The 19,529-nt window shown below is 46.6% G+C and overlaps 1 protein-coding gene across 16 annotated transcripts in view; it reads right to left on the bottom strand.

Moving 5' to 3' along the window:
• CADPS (calcium dependent secretion activator) overlaps positions 1-19,529 on the bottom strand; it is a 459,193-nt gene that overhangs the window by 152,762 nt on the left and 286,902 nt on the right. For all 16 annotated transcript variants that reach the window (XM_080671526.1, XM_080671528.1, XM_080671527.1 and 13 more), the window contains exons 9-10: positions 11,649-11,715; positions 4,727-4,835 (exon numbers count right to left, since the gene is read on the bottom strand). In XM_080671526.1, the coding sequence (XP_080527652.1) occupies positions 4,727-4,835; positions 11,649-11,715 (176 nt within the window). The remainder of the gene's footprint in view (positions 1-4,726; positions 4,836-11,648; positions 11,716-19,529) is intronic.

Here is a 19,529-nt window from a genome sequence, read left to right as displayed (position 1 = left end):
ACGGCCGAGCACACAGACTGAGGACTGTGACCACTGAGCAGCACAGCTGAACCACACGGCCGAGCACACAGACTGAGGACTGTGACCACTGAGCAGCACAGCTGAACCACACGGCCGAGCACACAGACTGAGGACTGTGACCACTGAGCAGCACAGCTGAACCACATGGCTGGGCACACAGAGCTGACGACTGTGACCACTGAGCAGCACAGCTGAACCACACGGCCGGGCACACAGAGCTGACGACTGTGACCACTGGGCTGCACGGCCCGACCACAAGGCCGGGCACACAGAGCTGAGGACTGTGACCACTCGGCTGCACGGCCCAAACACACGGCCGGGCATAGTGACAGCTCCCTGCGATCGGCCATTAGCAGCACTGGAACCTCCTCCTGGAGGCAGCAGGGTGAAGAGAAGCATCTAAAGCAGCAGCAGTGGTGACCATGACCGCAGTGGAGCGCAACAGAGCTTTTCCAGAAAACACGGAGACCAGGCCATGCCAAGGAGAGCAAGAAGGGAGCCGAGCAAGCGGATGAAAGGAAACCAGGGAGAGAAAGCGCAGTGAGCATCAACACGTTCCTCTGGGCATCATGTTAGACAAGGTAGCAGTTCCTGGCGACAGGACCTGCGAAACGTGACATGTGGCAGTGCACAGGCTCTCCGTGGAGCATGGCACAGGCATTGTCCTGTCAGGCACAGTGGGACACTCTGGGGACAGACGGAGGCTGACCAGGCACAGAGTGCTGGCCAGCTCCCTGGGGGAGAGACTGGCCGATAGCACACATGGATGGAGCCATTTACAATGGTAAAGCTGTGAAAGAATTAATTTAGTGGTTTGAATTATTTTGAATGAATATCCTTTTATTTGAAAACTTCTCCACTTACTCTAATAGAAATTGAGAGATTGTCGCACCAGGGAAAGGTAGGGTGCAGTGTTTTCGTCTTTAGCTGAAAACAAGTAGCCTGTATTTAACACTTACAGAGTTCTTTACCAGTTCCCTAAGTGGATATGCCAAGGCCCCTAAGCAAGGTAAAGGCGATTGAGTGTGAATGCTTATGTCTGGGTGACCACGGGGTCCCAGGATGATACAAAGGTGAGGACATCACAGCTACAAGGCTACCTGCCCCATCAACACTCCACAGCTGGGCCCACTGACAGCCTGGATAAAGCCAAGAAGTGGGGCGGGGGGAGGGTGGTGCAGATGGGCTCAGAAGTCCTCTCCATTCGCACACTCACCTTTCAGAGGGCAGCTGGGGAGACTCCTCACACCTCTGTGGGCACTGGCTAAATTGTACCTTACTTCCACCTCTAGCTGGCAAACCTGACTGTGCATAAAATGCCCCACAAGGCTTGCTGAAATATGAGGATTCTGCTCTCCCCTCTTCTATGTTGGTCATGGGTTTGGGGCCCAGGAACTTCATTTCTAATTAGTGCTCTTTGAGAAATTCCGAGTTAGACTTTTCTTATGACAATTAGGAGTATTTAAATCTCATTTTCAATCAAATGTTACTTTGAAAATAAATAGGATGTGGCACACACAAGGCAAAGAAGCTGCTGCTTATTATTCTCAAGAACACAATCAAATTACTTCTCTTTTACATCACTGGTAAAGGAACTTATAAATTACAAGAGGTCCAGTGCACAAAATTTGTGCATGGGGGGGGTGTGTGTGTCCCTAAGCCCAGCCTGCACCCTCTCCAATCTGGGACCCCTCGAGGGATGTCTGACTGCCTGTTTAGGCCCGATCCCAGAAAGGATCGGACCTAAACGGTCACAGTCCAGGACTGCTGGCTCCCAACTGCTCGCCTGCCTGCCTTCCTGATTGCCCCTAACCGCTTCTGCCTGCCAGCCTGATAACTCCCTAACCACTCCCCTGCGAGCCTGATTGATGCCAAACTGCTCCCCTGCCAGCCGGTTTGCCCATAACTGCCCTCCCCTGCAGGCCCGGTCACCCCCAACTTCCCTCCTCTGCTGGTCTGATCCCCCTCAAATGCCCTCCCCTGCAGGCTTGATTGCCCCTAACTGCCCTCCCTTGCAGGCCTGGTCCCTCCCAACTGCCCTCCCCTGCTGGCCATCTTGTGGCAGCCATCTTGTGTCCACATGGGGGGAACCATCTTTTACTACATGGGGGCAGCCATCTTGTGTGTTGGAGTGACAGTCAATTTGCATATTGCTCTTTTATTAGATAGGATAGAGACCTGGTGCATGGGTAGGGGTTGGGGCCAGCTGGTTTGCCCTAAAGGGTGTCCTGGATCAGGGTGGGGGTTCCCTTGGGGCATGGGGTGGCCCGGGCAAGGGGCCAGTGGTGGTTTGCAGGCTGGCAATGGCCCCCGGTGACCCAAGCAGAGGCCCTGGGATCTGGGATTTATTTATCTTCTATAATTGAAACTTTGTAGCAGAGGCCAAGGCAGGCCAGGGCTGCGGGAGCTTGGCTTCCTCCATCGCCGGGGGCAACCCAAGCCTCCTGCTCTCTCCAGCTCTGTGGCTGCCACCATTTTTGTAGGGATTTATTTATCTTCTATAATTGAAACTTTGTAGCCTTGAGTGGAGGCCTGGGCCTGCCAGGGTGTGCAGAAAGCTTGGCTTCCTCAATTGCCGGGGAAACCCAAGCTTCCTGCTTGCTCCGTGGCCACAGCCATCTTGGTTGGGTTAATTTGCATACTTGCTTCTGATTGGCTGGTGGGCGTGACTTGTGGGTGTAGCAGAGTGATGGTTAATTTGCATATTACTCTTTTATTAGATGGGATGTCCCATGGTGTCAATGTGATAAAAGGAAGAGGAGCTTTCTAATAGATGTGCACATTCCTTGGCTGGTGGACAGAAGAGCTTCCTCCTCTCCTGCCCTTCTGTGGGGAGAGGCTGTGCTTCCAGGATAACATGACAGTTACAGCTACTCCAAGTGCCAAAGGGGGCATGGACTGGTCCCGAGTCCCAGCCCAGTCTCTCCCTTTACAAAACAGAACCACAACCCTGGTCCTGTCTCCATCAGGGGTGGGGTTGAGGAGAGGACCAAGTGCAATCATGTGGAGGGAAAAGTGGTGAACTGTCGGAAGATGTGACCCTCTCATGTTGGCCCTTTAGCCTCCCACCTTAACCTGCAGGTCTCAGCAAAGGTGGAACCCATTTCTCTGAAGGGAACTGAATGGTTTGAGAAGATCGCAAACCATCATAGAACACCCGAAGGTTGGCTTTTTAATGCAGGAGCCACATCCTTTCAATGAGATGTTGTGTGACATTGTTTCAAACTCTAGTAGGTTCTATCTGTGATGAAGGATTTCCAGGCAGAGCCTTTAACTCAGGCTTTCTGTGGTCAGCTCTGGGGGGATGTTAACTGCCTCCTGGGCGTGAGGCCGGACTAAGTGCCTCAGGTTCGAATTTCCCTAAGTCAGTGGTCGGTAAACTCATTAGTCAACAGAGCCAAATATCAACAGTACAATTGAAATTTCTTTTGAGAGCCAAATTTTTTAAACTTAAACTTCTTCTAACACCACTTCTTCAAAATAGACTCACCCAGGCCATGGTATTTTGTGGAAGAGCCACACTCAAAGGGTCAAAGAGCCACATGTGGCTCGCGAGCTGCAGTTTGCTGACCACTGTCCTAAGTGGACTGGGCCCAGGGCCTTCCTAGCCACACTCTTCCAGGTTAACACCCCATCTTCTCTCTAACTCTGTTTTTCTTTTATGTGTATTTTGTTGCATGTGGAAGAGCAATATGGGAGTAGAAAAAAAGGTTTTGGGCCAAATAATGCAGTATGGTTGGAAATGCTTCCTTGTGCAGATTTGGCATAAAAATAAACTTCTCTGGGAGAGGGCTGTTGGTGCTTGTTGTTCATTAATATGCTGAAATGATTTCACACCCCCACCCATTTTGAAGGTTCTTTGAGGCTGATTTCTATTCATTTTTTTCTGGGAAGAAGATAAAATGGGTGGTGGCGGGGAGAGGTGTGAGGGGCAGGAAGTAGAACTTATGAGAAATACTACTATTCTCATGGTTCTCTTAGTTACACAGGCTTAGGGGCTTGGATGCCTATGCTTGTGGATTGGTGTCTTCTTAGGAAAAAAGATATTTAGGGAGCGCTTTCTTTTCACGTGCCATCGGCCAGCCTGGAAATGTAGTTAGCAGATCTGGATGTACCGGGCAGGCTTGGACATGGAGACACACTATACAACCACAATACACAATCACTGGTGAAGAACCACACACACACACACACACACACACACACACACAGTCCTTGGTGTTCCTATAGGACTTCTTTTTTCAGGAATTTCTTTTTTTTTTTTTTTTTTTTTTTTTAGCAGTCTAGGGTATAGTATATACTTGATGTGGGCACAACTATGTAAAAAATATATGCAAGGTGTCCCAAAAAATGTGTATGCATTTTAACAGGCGATAGCTCACTTTTGAAAATGAAATGTATTTTAATAAACACTGCCATTATAATTATTCAAAGTGTGCATAGACATTTTTGGGGGGATATGTATAGATTTTGTTTTGATTTTACAGGGATCCATTGAATAAAACCAACATTCTTGATCGGGATGGCATTTACTCAACCAAGATGGAAATTCCACAAGCCAGGGACTGTGTGGCTATCCTGGTCACCTGCCTCTGAAAGCCTGGGAACAAGGCTTAATTAAGTAAATGCCCAACAGATATTAGTGGAGCATTGATTTGGAAAGGGGGCGGGCTTTGTGGGTTCAGGGCCTGTGGGTGGCTGGTACCTGGCTGGGGGTCGGTGTAATCCACAGTGTAGCCGTCCAGCTGCAACAGCTCCTGAGGTTCCGCTTTCTTCTCCCGGTAACTGCACATGGCGAAGGTGTACTGACTGACCTGGAGGAGAGACAGACGGAGAGGCCGGGCCTCAGAGCCCATCTCCCCAGGAGACACCTCAGCCTTTAATACATCCTTCCTCCACCTTCCCAGGAGGCACCTCAACTTTTAACATGTCCTTTCCCCTGAGGCCCTGTGTGCAGGAGCGGGGTTCAAATAAGTTTTGTCACCTTTGGCTGTGTGGCATGGAACAAGTTACTCAGCCTCTCTGGTTCCCTGTGACCTCATCTGTAGACTGGATATAATCTGAGAACCAACCTCCTCACTCAATTTGAATGGGTTCACATGGAATGCACTTAGACTCAGTTACTGGTGCTCAGTAATTGCTTAATAACAGTTTGCTGCTACCGTCACTGCTGTTATTTTAATTGGGATAAACCACATGAAACAGCCATTTTTGCAGGTCAAATAGTGGCAATTGACTGTGGCCCTAGCCGCGACTGCCAAGCTCACATCATAACACAGGCCTTTTGGTCATTCATTTATTTATGCCCCAACGTTTTGATTTTTTTTAGTATTTCATTTTTCCAGGCCAATTCTCAGCATCAAGCCTCCTACTTTACCCCCCCCCCGCACCTCCCCATTCCACTGAAGAGAGCCTTTGGTTCCTCTGAAAAGTCTTCTGCTCATCTCAGAGGCAGGAGTGACATGCTGTCATAAGCACTGAGCGTGCCATTGCTGGGAGCCAGTCATGTTACAGCCATCCTCTCCCTTGGCTCGGCCGTTGTCTCGGATGTAGCCCACATTACCCACACGGGTGGGATGCCAGTGCCGGGTGGGCCTGTGGCTGCAGGCGGCCTTCAGGACCTGTCGCCACGGTGCATCCAGACCTGGGTGGACATTACTGCTCTGGCCTGTCTGCCAGGAGCCCGTGGGAGAGTGAGCATCCTTCGGGCTTCAGGCTACAGGCTCGTGGCATATTTACCATCCACGATGTCAAATGCCTTGGCGAAAAGGTGCCATATCCCTCATCTCTTAGTTCCCTTTATTGAAAGAGACAGGTTCTAAGTGAACTTTGATTGCTGCTGGGGACATTCTTAGTCTCCTTCTCCATGGTGAAGTTTGTTTCTTTTTTTGAAGGCAAGAGAAATTGGCGCTCTCAAGCCCTGCAGCACCTCGGCCTGGGAGGCCCGAGGATCCCAGTGGGAGATAAAGGGAGCGTGTTTACTGGTTGCTTTATCTGCTGCTGCCCTCTGTTGGTTCCTGATGAAACCTGTCGGCACGACTTTGTGCCTTTATAATGCATGGAGTTTGCAGAACCTGTTCCTGATATTGCAAGGCCTTGATGGGCTTCAAGGGAAACATACAGCCAGGTCACTAGGGGTATTTTCATAAGAGGATATGTATTATTCTCGTGATAAGCAGAAAACCCAATAGCACCCTCTTCTCTTAAAGTGGTATTTTAAAAATGAGATTTAGGAGTGCAAGCTTGGTGGTCCCACAGGCCTGCACCCCACCCCAGCTCTGATAAGCTGTCACCTATCTAAGTCTGAGTCCTCACCTGCATTTTACCTGTGTCTTATTGGTGCCGGGGGATTCTCTGAGCAGCGGAGGGCTTTATACAGTGTGCGTGACCTCACAGAGAAAATGCTCAACACATGTATTGATGTAAACAGTTTCCTGGCATTTGGCACTGACATTCTAATATAGAGTTGGCTTATGGAGTCATATATCTTGGTTTTATTCCCCATACAGTGGGTATTCACTAATGGAGTCTGATTTTTTTTTCTAGAAAGTTGATCTAATAAAGAGGTTTTTTTTTTCTCTCTCTCTCTTCTCATTAACTTACATATAGTATGACTCTAAGCACAGCACCAGGATTTTCCAACCCATTACTGGTTCTATAGGTAGCTGATCCCCCGTGATGTGACCGTAATTACAGATATTGCTGGAACAGGATTTTTACCTGTCTCTGGCAATACCACATGGTACAGTTTGCTAATGTGATGACTTGCCAAACAAATATAGAGTTGCAGACACTCACTTGAGAACAGAAAAAATCACAACAGAAGGGTGTTATTTCAAGATCCTGCATTTACTCTTACTATAGGCTCCTGGCTGTTTTATTTTTTCTTGTTTCAGTTGCTTGCTTCTTGGAATGCTGTACACTGCTGCCCCCTTCTGGTAATACTGCTGAAGTTGTTCCTGACAACATTTGGGCTCAAGCAGTTGGTTTATTAGGACCATTTTAATTTGGGGTTTGGTGACTTACTTTAGGAAATCAAGGAAGGGATAAAAAATGATTTCTCTTTGAATATTTCTACTTATTTCAAGTTTGTGGGGAACCTCAGTTTTTTCAGAGTGCTTGAGGGCGAAGGAATAGCAAAAGTTTGGCAGCTTTTTTATTTTTTTAAAGCATCCACAAGACATCACTAAGTGATGTCACTATTCCCAATGAAATGCATATTTTCATGTCCCAGTAGAATTCTACTGACACTGTATTTTAAAGAAAATTAATGAAATAGTGAGCATCTTTGCAATAATAGCATAGAAGAGCCTAGAACACACGTTGCGAGTCAGAGAGTCAACCAGCCCAGCTTGAGAGCCTGGACCAGCACAAGAGGAAACATAAAGATCTAGTTATCTCAAATGTCCAGCAGAATCTGAAAATGCACTCTGGAGAGATGGGCGTAAAGGACTACAATTTCCACATGCTGGGGATTTTTCAGCCGGAATGCACCTTTCCATGGAATCATGGAGTTGGCTGTTGGGACTCCTGAGAGTACAATCTTTTTGCTTTTGTTTTAAAGGTGGCTAAACTTCAGATACACAAGGAACCCTTAGCTTATTTCCAACCACTTATTTAAACTAGGAAGAGGTTTGCAATAATGTTTTGTATGGAGTGGGCAGGCCACATTCCTAGAGTGTGTGTATCTAGTGGGGGTAGGTTATAAATATTCAGATTCTTTAAGTCAGAACAATTGAAACAGAATCTGAGGTCCAGGAATCTCTACTTTTCATAAGTGTCTCAGGTATTTCTGATGCACACTAAAGCTTGAGAACCACTGTTTTTACATGTAGGAACTGTCTTGAAATTTTAAGTTTGCCTGGAGTTTCAATTATAATTAGCAACTAGAGTCCAGATAGGAGGGTTGGTCTTTTTTTTGTTCCTGACTCACCCTCTTCTTCCTCCCAGCATCCATAGGAGATTATAGTACTTGGACATACAACTAATGAGATGCATTTTGTCTAAATCCCCTGTTCTTGCCTTTACTATCTTTCTTTAAGAATGATCAAAGATCCAGCTGTCATTTTTACCGAACCCTGGTCACTAGCCCTTGTTCAAAGTTCACATACATATATTTTAGAAAAGACTTCTTTCTGTATGGCAGATTCATTCATTCATTCAATTATTTGTTCATTCGCCAAATACTTAGGTAGTAAGTGGGTGCTGGGAATATAAAGATGTACAATACCAGATGTGGTCCCTGCCCTCATGCCTAGCAGAAAGGTAGACATTAATTATATTAGCTCAGAAATGTGATATTAATGGTGATAAGTATTAAAAAGAGATCTATGGCACTGTAAGAGCTTGGGGATTTAGTGTAGTTGGGTAGTCAGGGAAGGTTTTAATGAGGAAACATTGACTAAAACATCCTAGATCCAAGATCTGAGAATGGAGAACACTTTTATAATGTGAAGCATACAGTTCCTGGGACCAATGACCATTTTTTAATGTGACATGGTTTTGTATGAAGAACCACAGAGTCTAAATACCAGAACTGTGTTAGGTTTCATTGGCTGCCTAGGGGCCATGAGCTTTGGGCGAGTCATTCAACCTCAATTTGCTCTAACGTAAAAGGCAGATAAAACTTCTCCTCTCTATGGTACAGAAAGATTGTAAAGACCAACTGGATGACCACCTTGTAAACTCTGAGGATCATGTAAATGTAAGCAATAATGAACATTATTAGAAGAACCATAGAATATTATGGTTTGTATGGTGCTAAACAGGGGGGTGGAGGATGTGGATATCTCAGAAATATTTTGGCTGAAGACCAAACAAAAACTGATTTTAACCTGAAATCTTTTGGGCACAGTGGACCAATAATATGGGAGGGGAGACTCCCTACCATGGTGAGAGGGCCTCTCGTCCCTCTTCCTCCGGGGAGTTGTCACTATCCAGGCTCTTCTTCTCTCTTCCTTTCCCTTCCCCTTCCACAATTTCCCGAATGGCCGTGCCACACACTGAGCTGGAGGAAGTGTATGTGTGCAGTGGGGGAAAGAGGGAAGGACGTCAAGGTGAATCAGAAACAGAACTGGCCTTGAAACAGCACATAGTGTCCTGGGGGAGGCCAGGCAGAGTCCCAGGGAAGTCCGAAAGGCTGCCGGGCCATGTGAGCGCACTGAGGGGAGAACCACCCATAACTTAGCACTGCTTCTTTGGATATAGCTTGTCTCTCCATTTGTGTTGTGCTCTTCAGACTGGGCATCAGCTCCTCTTGCCTGCCCAGCATCCGTTTCTCCTGGCACTGGCATCCTGATTTTGCACTGGAGACAGCTCCATGGGCCTGATCATCAAAGTGCCATCGCCTGCCCCTGCTAAAAGTTGGGTGCGTGATCCAAGCTGGACCAACCCAATTCTCTCTCTCAGGTTTGGCTTTTTGAGTGGAGATGGGAGGACAGAAAATGGTCAGAGCTGATTTTGTCATGATGCTAGCCATGGTTCCCACGACCTAGACTTCTGGAACTGGTTTTGTTTGTAGTAAGGACTGGTCATTCAACCTTTTTAGCAATCCCATGAACTATCTGAGTGCCTTCCAATACATTCTTTTAAAAAAGATCTTAATTAGCTTGAGTCTGTTTGCCTGTAAAGAACTCTAATAGAGTTCTTCTGGAAGTGAGGGACAGGGCCTCATAGTCCTTCTCTATGACCTACCAATGTGCCCTATACAAAGCAGGTGCTCCATAGATATTGGTCCGTTGGTAGTCCGAGAAATGTATCTCAAAATAGAATCTCCTTTATTGCTTAGCCATGGTTTTTTTTTGGAGGTTGGACATAATTCCAAACCTTTCATTTGGCTAATTTACTTTACGGTTTTGCTGTACCCCATAGCAATATGAAAGCAAAGATCATCTCTTGCTTACAGCCAGAGAAGCATTTTGTCTCAGTGGTAGGCACGTGAGTAGATCTGTAGAAGGTCTAGTCTTAGGAGCTCAGGGTTGGTGCAACTTTCAAGGCCCAAGAGGTGTTTGTGTCATGGTGAGCTTTCAGAACTGAGAGTGATCTAAATACCAGTTAGTGCTTAGAGCCAACACAGTTACCCGATAAACACCTTACTCACTAAATTAAGGTGGCGCACTTTGTGATATTGTTCAGAGTACAGCAGAAATTAACTTTTCGCAAATTGAATTATAGTTTACATGCTCTGGTGGAGCCTGCAATTAAAAAGAGGCAATAGCAAATTCCTCCGCAAACTGAAAAATTCTGATGCAAAAAGCAAACAAACAAACAAAAAAGGAGGGATTTTCAAAGACATGTATTACTATTTTTGGATATTTTTTTCTTAAAGAAATACTCGAGAGCAAAGATACTATTTAAATATTACTAATGTATTACTAGTATCAATATCTGCATCCATATCTGTACCTGTATACACCAATGTTCTGTGCTGCATGGTTAATAATAGTCCCATTTGGGGAAGCCCAGAAGTCTATCAAAAAGGAAAATTCTAGTTGCTGAGAGAGTAAATCTTAAAATTTCCCATCATAAGAAAAAAAGAAAAGGGGGGAAATTTACAGGTAATAAAGCCAGAGGTATATGTGCAAACATGGGAAAATGTCTACAATGATTTTTTAAAGCAATTTGCAGAACAACATGAAAAGTTGATTATTTTTGGTTAAAGAAAGTCTATCTGGAAATATACGTTCCAGACTGTAAACATCGTTATAGAGGGTCAGTTGAGACTTCTGGAAGCCTGGGCATCAACAAGAGTGGAGGTAGTTAAATATAAACACACAAACAATAAAATAGATGTGAAAAAGCCCAACTAAATTCTGAATTTTCTCAGGAGTATTTTAGTGTCTTTAGAAACAGCAGATTCTTCTAAAACAATGTTGGTGTCCCACTGCCCTAAATAGGCACAGGCTTGCTCCATCCCTGGGGTCCCCCGCCACAGGCTGGGTGGGAGTTCTCCTACTTATCTATAATAATAAAAGGGTAATATGCTAATTAGACCAGACATCATTCTGGACGTCCTTCCAGACAAAGCCCTGGTCCCGGGTGCCAGAGGGCAGCTGGTGCCGGCAGCCAGGGGAAGGAAGGCCTACTCTTGCATGAATTTTATGCATCGGGCATCTGGTCCTATATAATAAAAGGCTAATATGCAAATTGTCCCCTTCGTTAGTTTGACCGACCAGGAGTTCAACTGCTCTCTATGACATGTGCTCACCACCAGGGGGCAGCGCGGAACAAAGGAAGGCCCTGGCTGGCAGCCAGAAGGCCCCGATTGGCCCTGATTGCTGACCGGGCCTAGGGACCCTACCCATGCACAAATTTCATGCACCAGGCCTCTAGTCTTACATAATTCTGTATTACCAGAATAGAAATTAATGAGCATGCATGGATTTTTAAAAAATTTAAAGTGATATAAAAATAGGCAAAGGAACACAGGGAACACCCTGGATTCTGGAAATGTGCGTATGCCTCTGGTTGGTGGTTACATGGATCTGTAAGGGCAAAATTTCATGGAGCTGCTGCTTGAGCTATGTGTGCTTCAGGTAGTTTACATCCATTAAAAACTATCCATTAATCCTGCCACATGGTTAAAACTGATGGCTCTTAAGGCTGATTAATTAGAGTTGAAGAGTTACCTGCACCAACACAAAGAACCTTTTCTTCCATCTCTTCCAGACGTTCTTGCCGATGGCCCATAAATACCTAAGGAAAAGGGAAAAGACACAGTTGCATTAATGCTTGTGTGAGTGCATCGTTTAATACACTTGACCGTGAGGCTTGGTGCTCAGAAACAAGGACATGCACACGGCCCAGAAAGAGAAAGCAGATTCGAGCTGAGCAAGAAACAGCAGCCAAGTCACTTCCCATCCTCAGACTGACTGGCTCCAGGAGCACCCTGAGAAAGTTACGTTGTGACTTACTGTGTACACCCACTAAGTCTTTTAGGTCGGGGAAACTCCTAACAGGTGTGGTGCAAAGAAAAAAAATCTTACAACTACCAATTCTTTACCTCTTACCACATTTCATTCAGGAAAACCTTCCCTCAGGTTCTTTTTTTTATTTTTCTGCCAAAGGCAGGTGTATACGTTACAGGGAAGAAGTTGGAAGAAGTTTCAAGTCAACAGAGAAAGTCATCCCTGTACTCTTCCCTTTTCCCCAAACACTCTTCTGTTGGTGGAAATTCATCTTTATACAGAAACATGAAATAAAAAGGAGGGTTAAGGACCACAGAGGCAAGGTCAAAGCTGTCCAGAGATTTTAAGACCAGTGTTGCTAATTCACTCATTAATTACCCCAAGGCCTGTGGATTGTTACATGTTGAACTGGCGCTGATCCAGGAAGGGAGGCTGGTGGTTTTCAGACTCTGTTAGGCCAGGTGAGGAGAGAGCTGGTCAAACCCCAACACTTTCTAACACTCCAGCCCAGGACTGGCTTCATCTGCTGTCAGAACCAACGGGACAACTTCCAAACCCTCACTTCACCAAGATTCAGACAGAATTTCCGCTTTGGAGCAGAAAGAACAATGCCCCTAATTACAGTTGATGCTGTTTGACAAATCCCAGGGGCCCTTGGAGTGGCCGGTGGCCCAAATCTACTCAGACCTTCAAGCCAGAACCTTCAAGAGAAGCAGGGAGTCTCCTGGCACCTCTGTCCCCGCCTCCTTGCTCCTCAATTGCTCCTGATTCGTCTGCTGCAAAGTTCCTCCTCTGCTCAGTCCTCCCCTCACAGCTCCACCAAGTCAGCCCCGGCCACAGGGGCGCACCCAGGGACAGTGCGGGGGGAACCTCTGCAGGGGTTTCAGGGAACCCAGCATGATTTCCTCCTCCTGGTCCTGGGATCGGGCCACCATCTGTAGTGCTCTCACGCCTCCCCCGCTGAAACTCCAGTGGGTCTCCCCATTTACATGAAGGGAGCCCCAAACTCTGGCCGCTCACATTCCACTTTCATAATTTATCCCATATCTGCCCGCCTATTTATCCTATGATTCACTTGAAAGTTTGAGTTGACTTATTTAACATGAATACATTTATTTAGAAAGAAAACTTTACATTGTAGCCTTGATACACCAATTATATGTGATGCAGGACAAATTAAAATGCATTAGGATCTACTTAACTAATACATGCTTGTCTGTGGATCAGTAAACCATCTTGAGTGCCCTTATTGGTGTGAATACACTCTGGGAAGCCTTAGCCTCTAAAGACAACATGCAGCATCCTGACCTGACCTGGCAGCGCTGCCTTTTCTGGCCCCGGTGAACTCTCCAGGCTCAGCTGGCACCTTTATTGTCTGTAATTCCTGACCACGTGGTTTCACACCTTCATCCATAACTTTGCACAGTTATGCTGCCTGAGTGCCTTCTCCCCGCACCTGAGGTTAGAACTCAGGTTCTTCCTGAGTCTCTATCCTTACTTGATGCCACCGCCTCCTGGGCTGCGTAAGTCAATTCTGTGCTGGCAGCAGTCACTTACTTGCTTTTATCCTCACACACCCGTTGGACTGTGAGCTCCTGGAGGGAAGGAATCTGGTCCTTTCTTTCTAGGTTTCTGGCACAGACACCTCTCCCTTTCAATTTCCTAGTGCAGTTCCTGATAGAAGTGCCCCTTGAACTGTGCGGGTCCGCTAATACACAGATTTTTTTCCAATAATTACTGTACAGTCTGCCTGTCGTATCTGAGGGTTTCACATTTGCAGGTTCAATCAATAGTGGATCAAAAACAGAATTTTGTATTCCCAACCGTGGTTTCCCAGCCTCAGATTCTGGCGGACTGCAACCCTGGATGAATCTGCGGATGTGAAGGGCCTGTGCGGGGGTTCGGTGTCTCTAACTGCAGAACAGTTGAGGGGTCAACTGTGCATGGTAGGTGGTCAATAAGTATTTGCAATATTTTAATTGGTTTTGAATGCCATGTTCTTGGAAAAGCAGAGCAACCTTTATAATGATTTCAGATGAGTTTTAAAAACATCGCATAAAGACATGCAATGCATCACCAAGTCTTTCGAGTTCTCCTTCCAAAGTATATCCTGCCTATTTCTATCTCCACTGCTACTCCCCAAACTACGTCACATCCACCTGGGCCTGGCAATAGGCTTCTCCCTGGTCTCCCCTCTTCCACTCTTGCCCCAAACTCTGTTCACTTCACAGCAGTGACATTTTACTGGGTAAATTGTATCAGTAACACACTCATTCTAAATAAGGATGGAAAACTAAGGTTATATTTCTACTTAAGATGACCCCAGTGGCCATGGTGGTGAATGTGCTGTTGATGGGAGGGGCAAGAGAAGCAGGGAGCCAGCCAGGAGAGGGTGACAGTGTGCAGATGAGAGGGGGTGGGCCGGACCCAGGCTGAGGCTGTGGGGACGGTTGGATGGCTGTTCGTCACCCTGAAGCCAACTCGGTCAGCTCTGTATTATGTGGACCACATTGCTGTCCTGGACAGAGCTCTCAACCCTCTTGAAGTAATAGATTATCATATTCATGCAGAAACGGAGACTGAGCCAGGGACAAGGACAGAGAGGGTTATTGTCTGTGCTGATGAGGAGCCTTCCAGCGCTAGTTCTGCCAATTACCCTGAGATGCTGGGCAAGCTCCTTAACCTCCCAGTGTTCTCCAAACAGGGCCAGGGGTGTATGGGGGGATTAAGTGAGGTGATGCTTGAGAAGTATAAGCATGAGGCATGGCAGGAAGTAGATGCCCAATAAAAGCTGCCTTATGATAAAACTAGAGGCCCGGTGCACGAAATTCGTGCATGGGGGGTGTGTCCCTCAGCCCAGCCTGCACCCTCTCCAATCTGGGACCCCTCGAGGGATGTCCGACTGCCCGTTTAGGCCCGATCCCGGTAGGATTGGGCCTAAACGGGCAGTTGGACATCCCTCTCACAATCCAGGATTGCTGGCTCCCAACTGCTTGCCTGCCTGCCTTCCTGATTGCCCCTAACTGGTTCTGCCTGCCAGCCTGATCAACCCCTAACCACTCCCCTGCCAGCCTGATTGATGCCTAACTGCTCCCCTGCTGGCCTGATTGCCCCTAACTGCCCTCCCCTGCAGGCCTGGTCACCCCTAACTGTCCTCCCCTGCAAGCTTGATCGCCCCCAACTGCCCTCCCCTGCTGGCCATCTTGTGGTGGCCATCTTGTGTCCACATGGGAGCAGCCATCTTGTGTGTTGGAGTGATGGTCAATTTGTATATTACTCTTTTATTAGATAGGATAGAGGCCTGGTGCATGGGTAGGGGCCAGCTGGTTTGCCCTGAAGGGTGTCCCAGATCAGGGTGGGGGTTCCCTTGGGGCATGAGGCGGCCTGGGCAAGGGGCCTGTGATGGTTTGCAGGCTGGCCATGCCTTCCGGCGACCCAAGCGGAGGCCCTGGTATCTGGGATTTATTTATCTTCTATAATTGAAACTTTGTAGCCTTGAGCGGAGCCCAGGGCTGGCCAGGAAGCTTAGCTTGAAGAATTTTATATTTTTAGTAATGACTGGCAGGTTGTAACAGTCTCATCATTTCTGAAATTATACTGGCAGCTACTACTCATTTTCTCTTCTCCCTTAACCTAAATCCACATAAAGAGATTAGAAACAATGAATGCAGCTACTACATCTAAAGCGTTTAGTTTTACTTGATGAGAATGGAAGTAGGAAAAGGAGTTCTCTTGTTCCCATAGAATGTAACTCAGAAGGAATCACTAACTTTTCTTCAGAATAAAAACACCAGCCACTGCTGAGAGAAGTCCGGCTCGCCTTCTGTGCTATGCCAAGCACTTCGCAGGAGTTCATTGCACCCACACGGAGAGGTTAAGAGCTTGACTGTGGAGCCATGCTGCCTAGGATTGTGTGTGACCTTGGGCAAGTCACTAGACATATCTCGGCCTTAGTTTTCTGACCTTTACGATGGGGATAATAACAACGGGACCTACTTCAAAGGCTGTCATGAGGATTAAAGTAGCTAGTGAGAGATAAAGTGCTTGGAACAATAACTGGCACAACAAAAACACTTATTGTTTGCTATTAACACTACTTTTCAGTTTAGGAAACTGACATTCAGAAAGTTCAAGCACCTTCCCTAGGGCTCCAGCGGTGAATGGCATTGGCAGAATTTAATCTAGAACCAGAACAGCCTGGTTCTAGGGCACTGTCTTCCCTACCATCTCCTCCTGGTCTAGAGGACAAGCTTGGTTTCTTTATTGAAATAAGACCAGGAATAGTTATTTCAGCTGGACAGAGAGACAGAGAGGACTTCTGGGGAAAGGCTCTGGGTGGGCGAGTCGAGTGGATCAGAGAAAACGCAGCAGCCCTCCTGTGGAAAGTGGCAGTTGATTTGTGTGGAGGGGGGCTTTCCCTCGGAGGTTTTCCTCAGAATCCATCGCTAATGTGGCACATGCCAGAAGGTGTCAAAATGGAGCAAACTGAGGGCTGCAACATCCTGCTTCTGGCTGGTGGGCTCCTGCGCTGTCTTCTCTCAGGGTGAGCCGTGCTCATAAACTGAAGGGGAAGCACTGGGGCAGACGAAGTCTGTCATTGCAGGCGCACAGGTGCCCCTGGCCCTCACCCTACAGACAGCTGTCTGTGTGGGCATTGGTGGCCCCAACTCTCTCTCCAGGCTGCCTGGATATGTGGAAATCTGGATTTATGAGCAGATAAATCAGCACTGTGGTACAGTGAGCCGAAGTCTGGACTGGTGGTTATATCTCAAACTCAGAGTGGGAACACCTAGGTGAGAGTACTGGGCCTGACATGAGCTGTCCCTTGGCGTAACTGCCTGTGCCTCAGTTTCCTCGGCCGTAAGTGGGGATAGCACAGCACCTACTCCATCGGTTGTTGTGAGGGCTCGTGGAGATGATGCGTGTCAAGTGTTTAGCACAGTAAGTGGAACGTAGTAGGATCTTGATAATGTTAGGCATTGCTGTTGAGTGTTGTTATTCTTGCTGCTACTAGTGGTAGTAGAAAGAGTCTGTAACTACCAACTTTGCAAAGGATTCACCTTTGGATTCTTTATTTCAATTTATGTGCTGCTTTCAGGCACATATCTGTTGGGAAATAGGGTGAGGTGCACATGTCTGGGTTTGGGTCTCCAGGTCACATTTTGCACCATGATTCTAATACATCCTGTCTTGTAGCATTTTGGTAAATCCCATGCCAGTGGGCCACTGACATCCCTGCCATTCCCTGTGGCATTTTAGTTCTATGAGAGTCCAGAGTGAACTACAAAGGACTAACAAGAGACCAGGAAGCCCGGCTGGTGTGGCTCAGTGGTAGAGCATCAACCCAGGAACCAAGATGTCACCAGTTTGATTCCTGGTCTGGGCACATGCCCAAGTTACAGGCTCAATCTCCAGTAGGGGGCATGCAGGAGGCAGCGATTGATATTTGTCTCTTATAGATGTTTCCATCTCTCTTTCCCTCTCCCTTCCTCTCTCCCTAAAATCAATAAAAACATCTTTTTTAAAAAAAGAGAGATGAGGAAGGTGCACTTGGGTTCAACTTAAGTCCCAGGAATCCCAGTTAAATGCATGGAAGACTCCCTGGCCTCAGGCTCCCCTGCCCTGGACTACTTGGCAGGGCAGCACCTGGGGGGAATAAAAAAATGGGACCGTGTCCTTCACGTGGTGTTTGTGACTGTAAGTGAAGTAGCACCTCAGCTGTTTATTAAGCACCTACTGTGCTTAGCACTAGCGTGCACATGATGGGCACTCAATAGGTATCCATGGGGAAAATGTTTTATTGTGTATCTTCCATTAGAATGCCTAGGGATAGGCAGCCAGTGAGCACCTCACAAAGGAGCCAGAGTGACTGACAAGCCCAGAAGTGGGGGGTTGGTGCTGCCCTGGTCCAGGTGCAGAGGGAGGCACTTGTTTTCTCTGGGCAAAATCTTTCCTCCCCAGAAATTCTTCATGACAATTTTTTTCTAAGAAGAACAGTCACAGTGAGACAAAAACCATGATTCCTACCGGGAGGCCTCCCTCCCCTCCCTGGGGAGTGAGAAAGAACGGGGCAGGGGGCGGGGGCGGGCAGGGAGCTGGGGGCTGAGACTCCAGTGGCTCAGTCTTCTTGTAGCAGCCTAGCAGGACCCATGGCTGAGGAAAGGTGCAAAGCATGGGTGAATGCAAACAACACCAATGGTAACAAACACCACCGACTCCGCTGTAGCTGTAGCTCTCACCTTACATCAAATGCTTGACATTTATGAACTCATTTTATCCTCACAATAACCTTCGGGGCCAGCGCTATCATTACCTCCATTTCATGCTGAGCAAAATGAGGTCCAGAGAGGTTAAGCAACTTGCCCTCAGCTAGTAAGTGGTAGTGCCGAAGATTACAGCAGGCAATTGACCTAATTGGCCTTTCTATATACTAATATAATAAAGAAGATAAAATGGAATAATAAAGGTATTCAATTAATTCAAAAGAAGGAAGAAAAAGAGGAAAAAGGAAACAGATCATATGGAACAAACAAGAAACAACTAGCAAGATGACTAATAGCAATTTAATTTAAACCGACCATTTCAATAATTATGTTAAATATAAATAGGCTAAATAAATACTCTCATTAAAAGGCAGAGCTACAGCCTGGCTGGTGTTGCTCAGTGCTTGAGCCTTGACCCATGAATCAGGGGGTTATGGTTAGATTCCCAGTCAAAGCACATACTGGGTTGCAGGCTCAATCCCCAATGAGGGCATGCAGGAGGCAGCCGATCATTGATTCTCTCTCATCATTGATGTTTCTATCTCTCTCTCCCTCTCCCTTCCTCTCTGAAATCAATAAATAAAAAATTATTTTTTAAAAAGGACTTGTTAAAACATAAAAGGAAAATCAGTACTGTTGTGAATTACTCCAGGATGATGGACTGTGGCTCATTGATTTTAAGTTTCAGGTTTGTAGTTAAGGTTGTACTGAAACTATTCTAGACCTGGATCTGAGGCTTACTCTGAATTGGGCAAAAGTATTTTCCTTACTTGTAAAATGTGAATTCTAAGCCTCAGTTTCCTTACTTGTAAAATGGGGGCTCATTCATTCACTTATTTATGCAACAAATAATTATTGGACTTTTATTTCATGTCAGGCTCTATAGTCGCTTCCTTGAACAAAGGAGACAAATGTCCCTAATGATAAGGAGCTCACAGTCTAGTGGGGAAGACAGACAACAAACGAATAAAGAAAGTTATGATATGTGAGATGTTGATAAGTGCTCTAAAATAAAGGAGAGTAAGAAAGAGAGGGGGTACACAGGTAGGCCCAGAAAGGCATTCTGATAAGGTGCAGATACATGCAGAAACCAAGGTGAGCCACATGGACATCTGCATGGAGGAGAAGGAGCATTCAAAGCAGAGGAAACAGTGGCAGCAAGGGCTCTGGGATGGGGGTCCACTTGGAGTCTTTGGGAAGAGCAAGGAGGCCAGTATGTCTGGAGCAGTGATCAAGGTCAGAGAGGTAATGAAATCCTCATCAGACAGGGCCCCATAGCCATGGTAACAGCATTGACTTTTACTCTGAATGAATTGGGGAATCAGTGGGAGTTTCTCCA

The sequence above is a fragment of the Plecotus auritus genome (genome assembly GCF_963455305.1).
Source record: "Plecotus auritus genome assembly, chromosome: 6".
Classification (NCBI taxonomy): domain Eukaryota; kingdom Metazoa; phylum Chordata; class Mammalia; order Chiroptera; family Vespertilionidae; genus Plecotus; species Plecotus auritus.
Note: the sequence above shows the minus strand (reverse complement) of the source record. Positions and strands in the feature narration are given on the sequence as shown.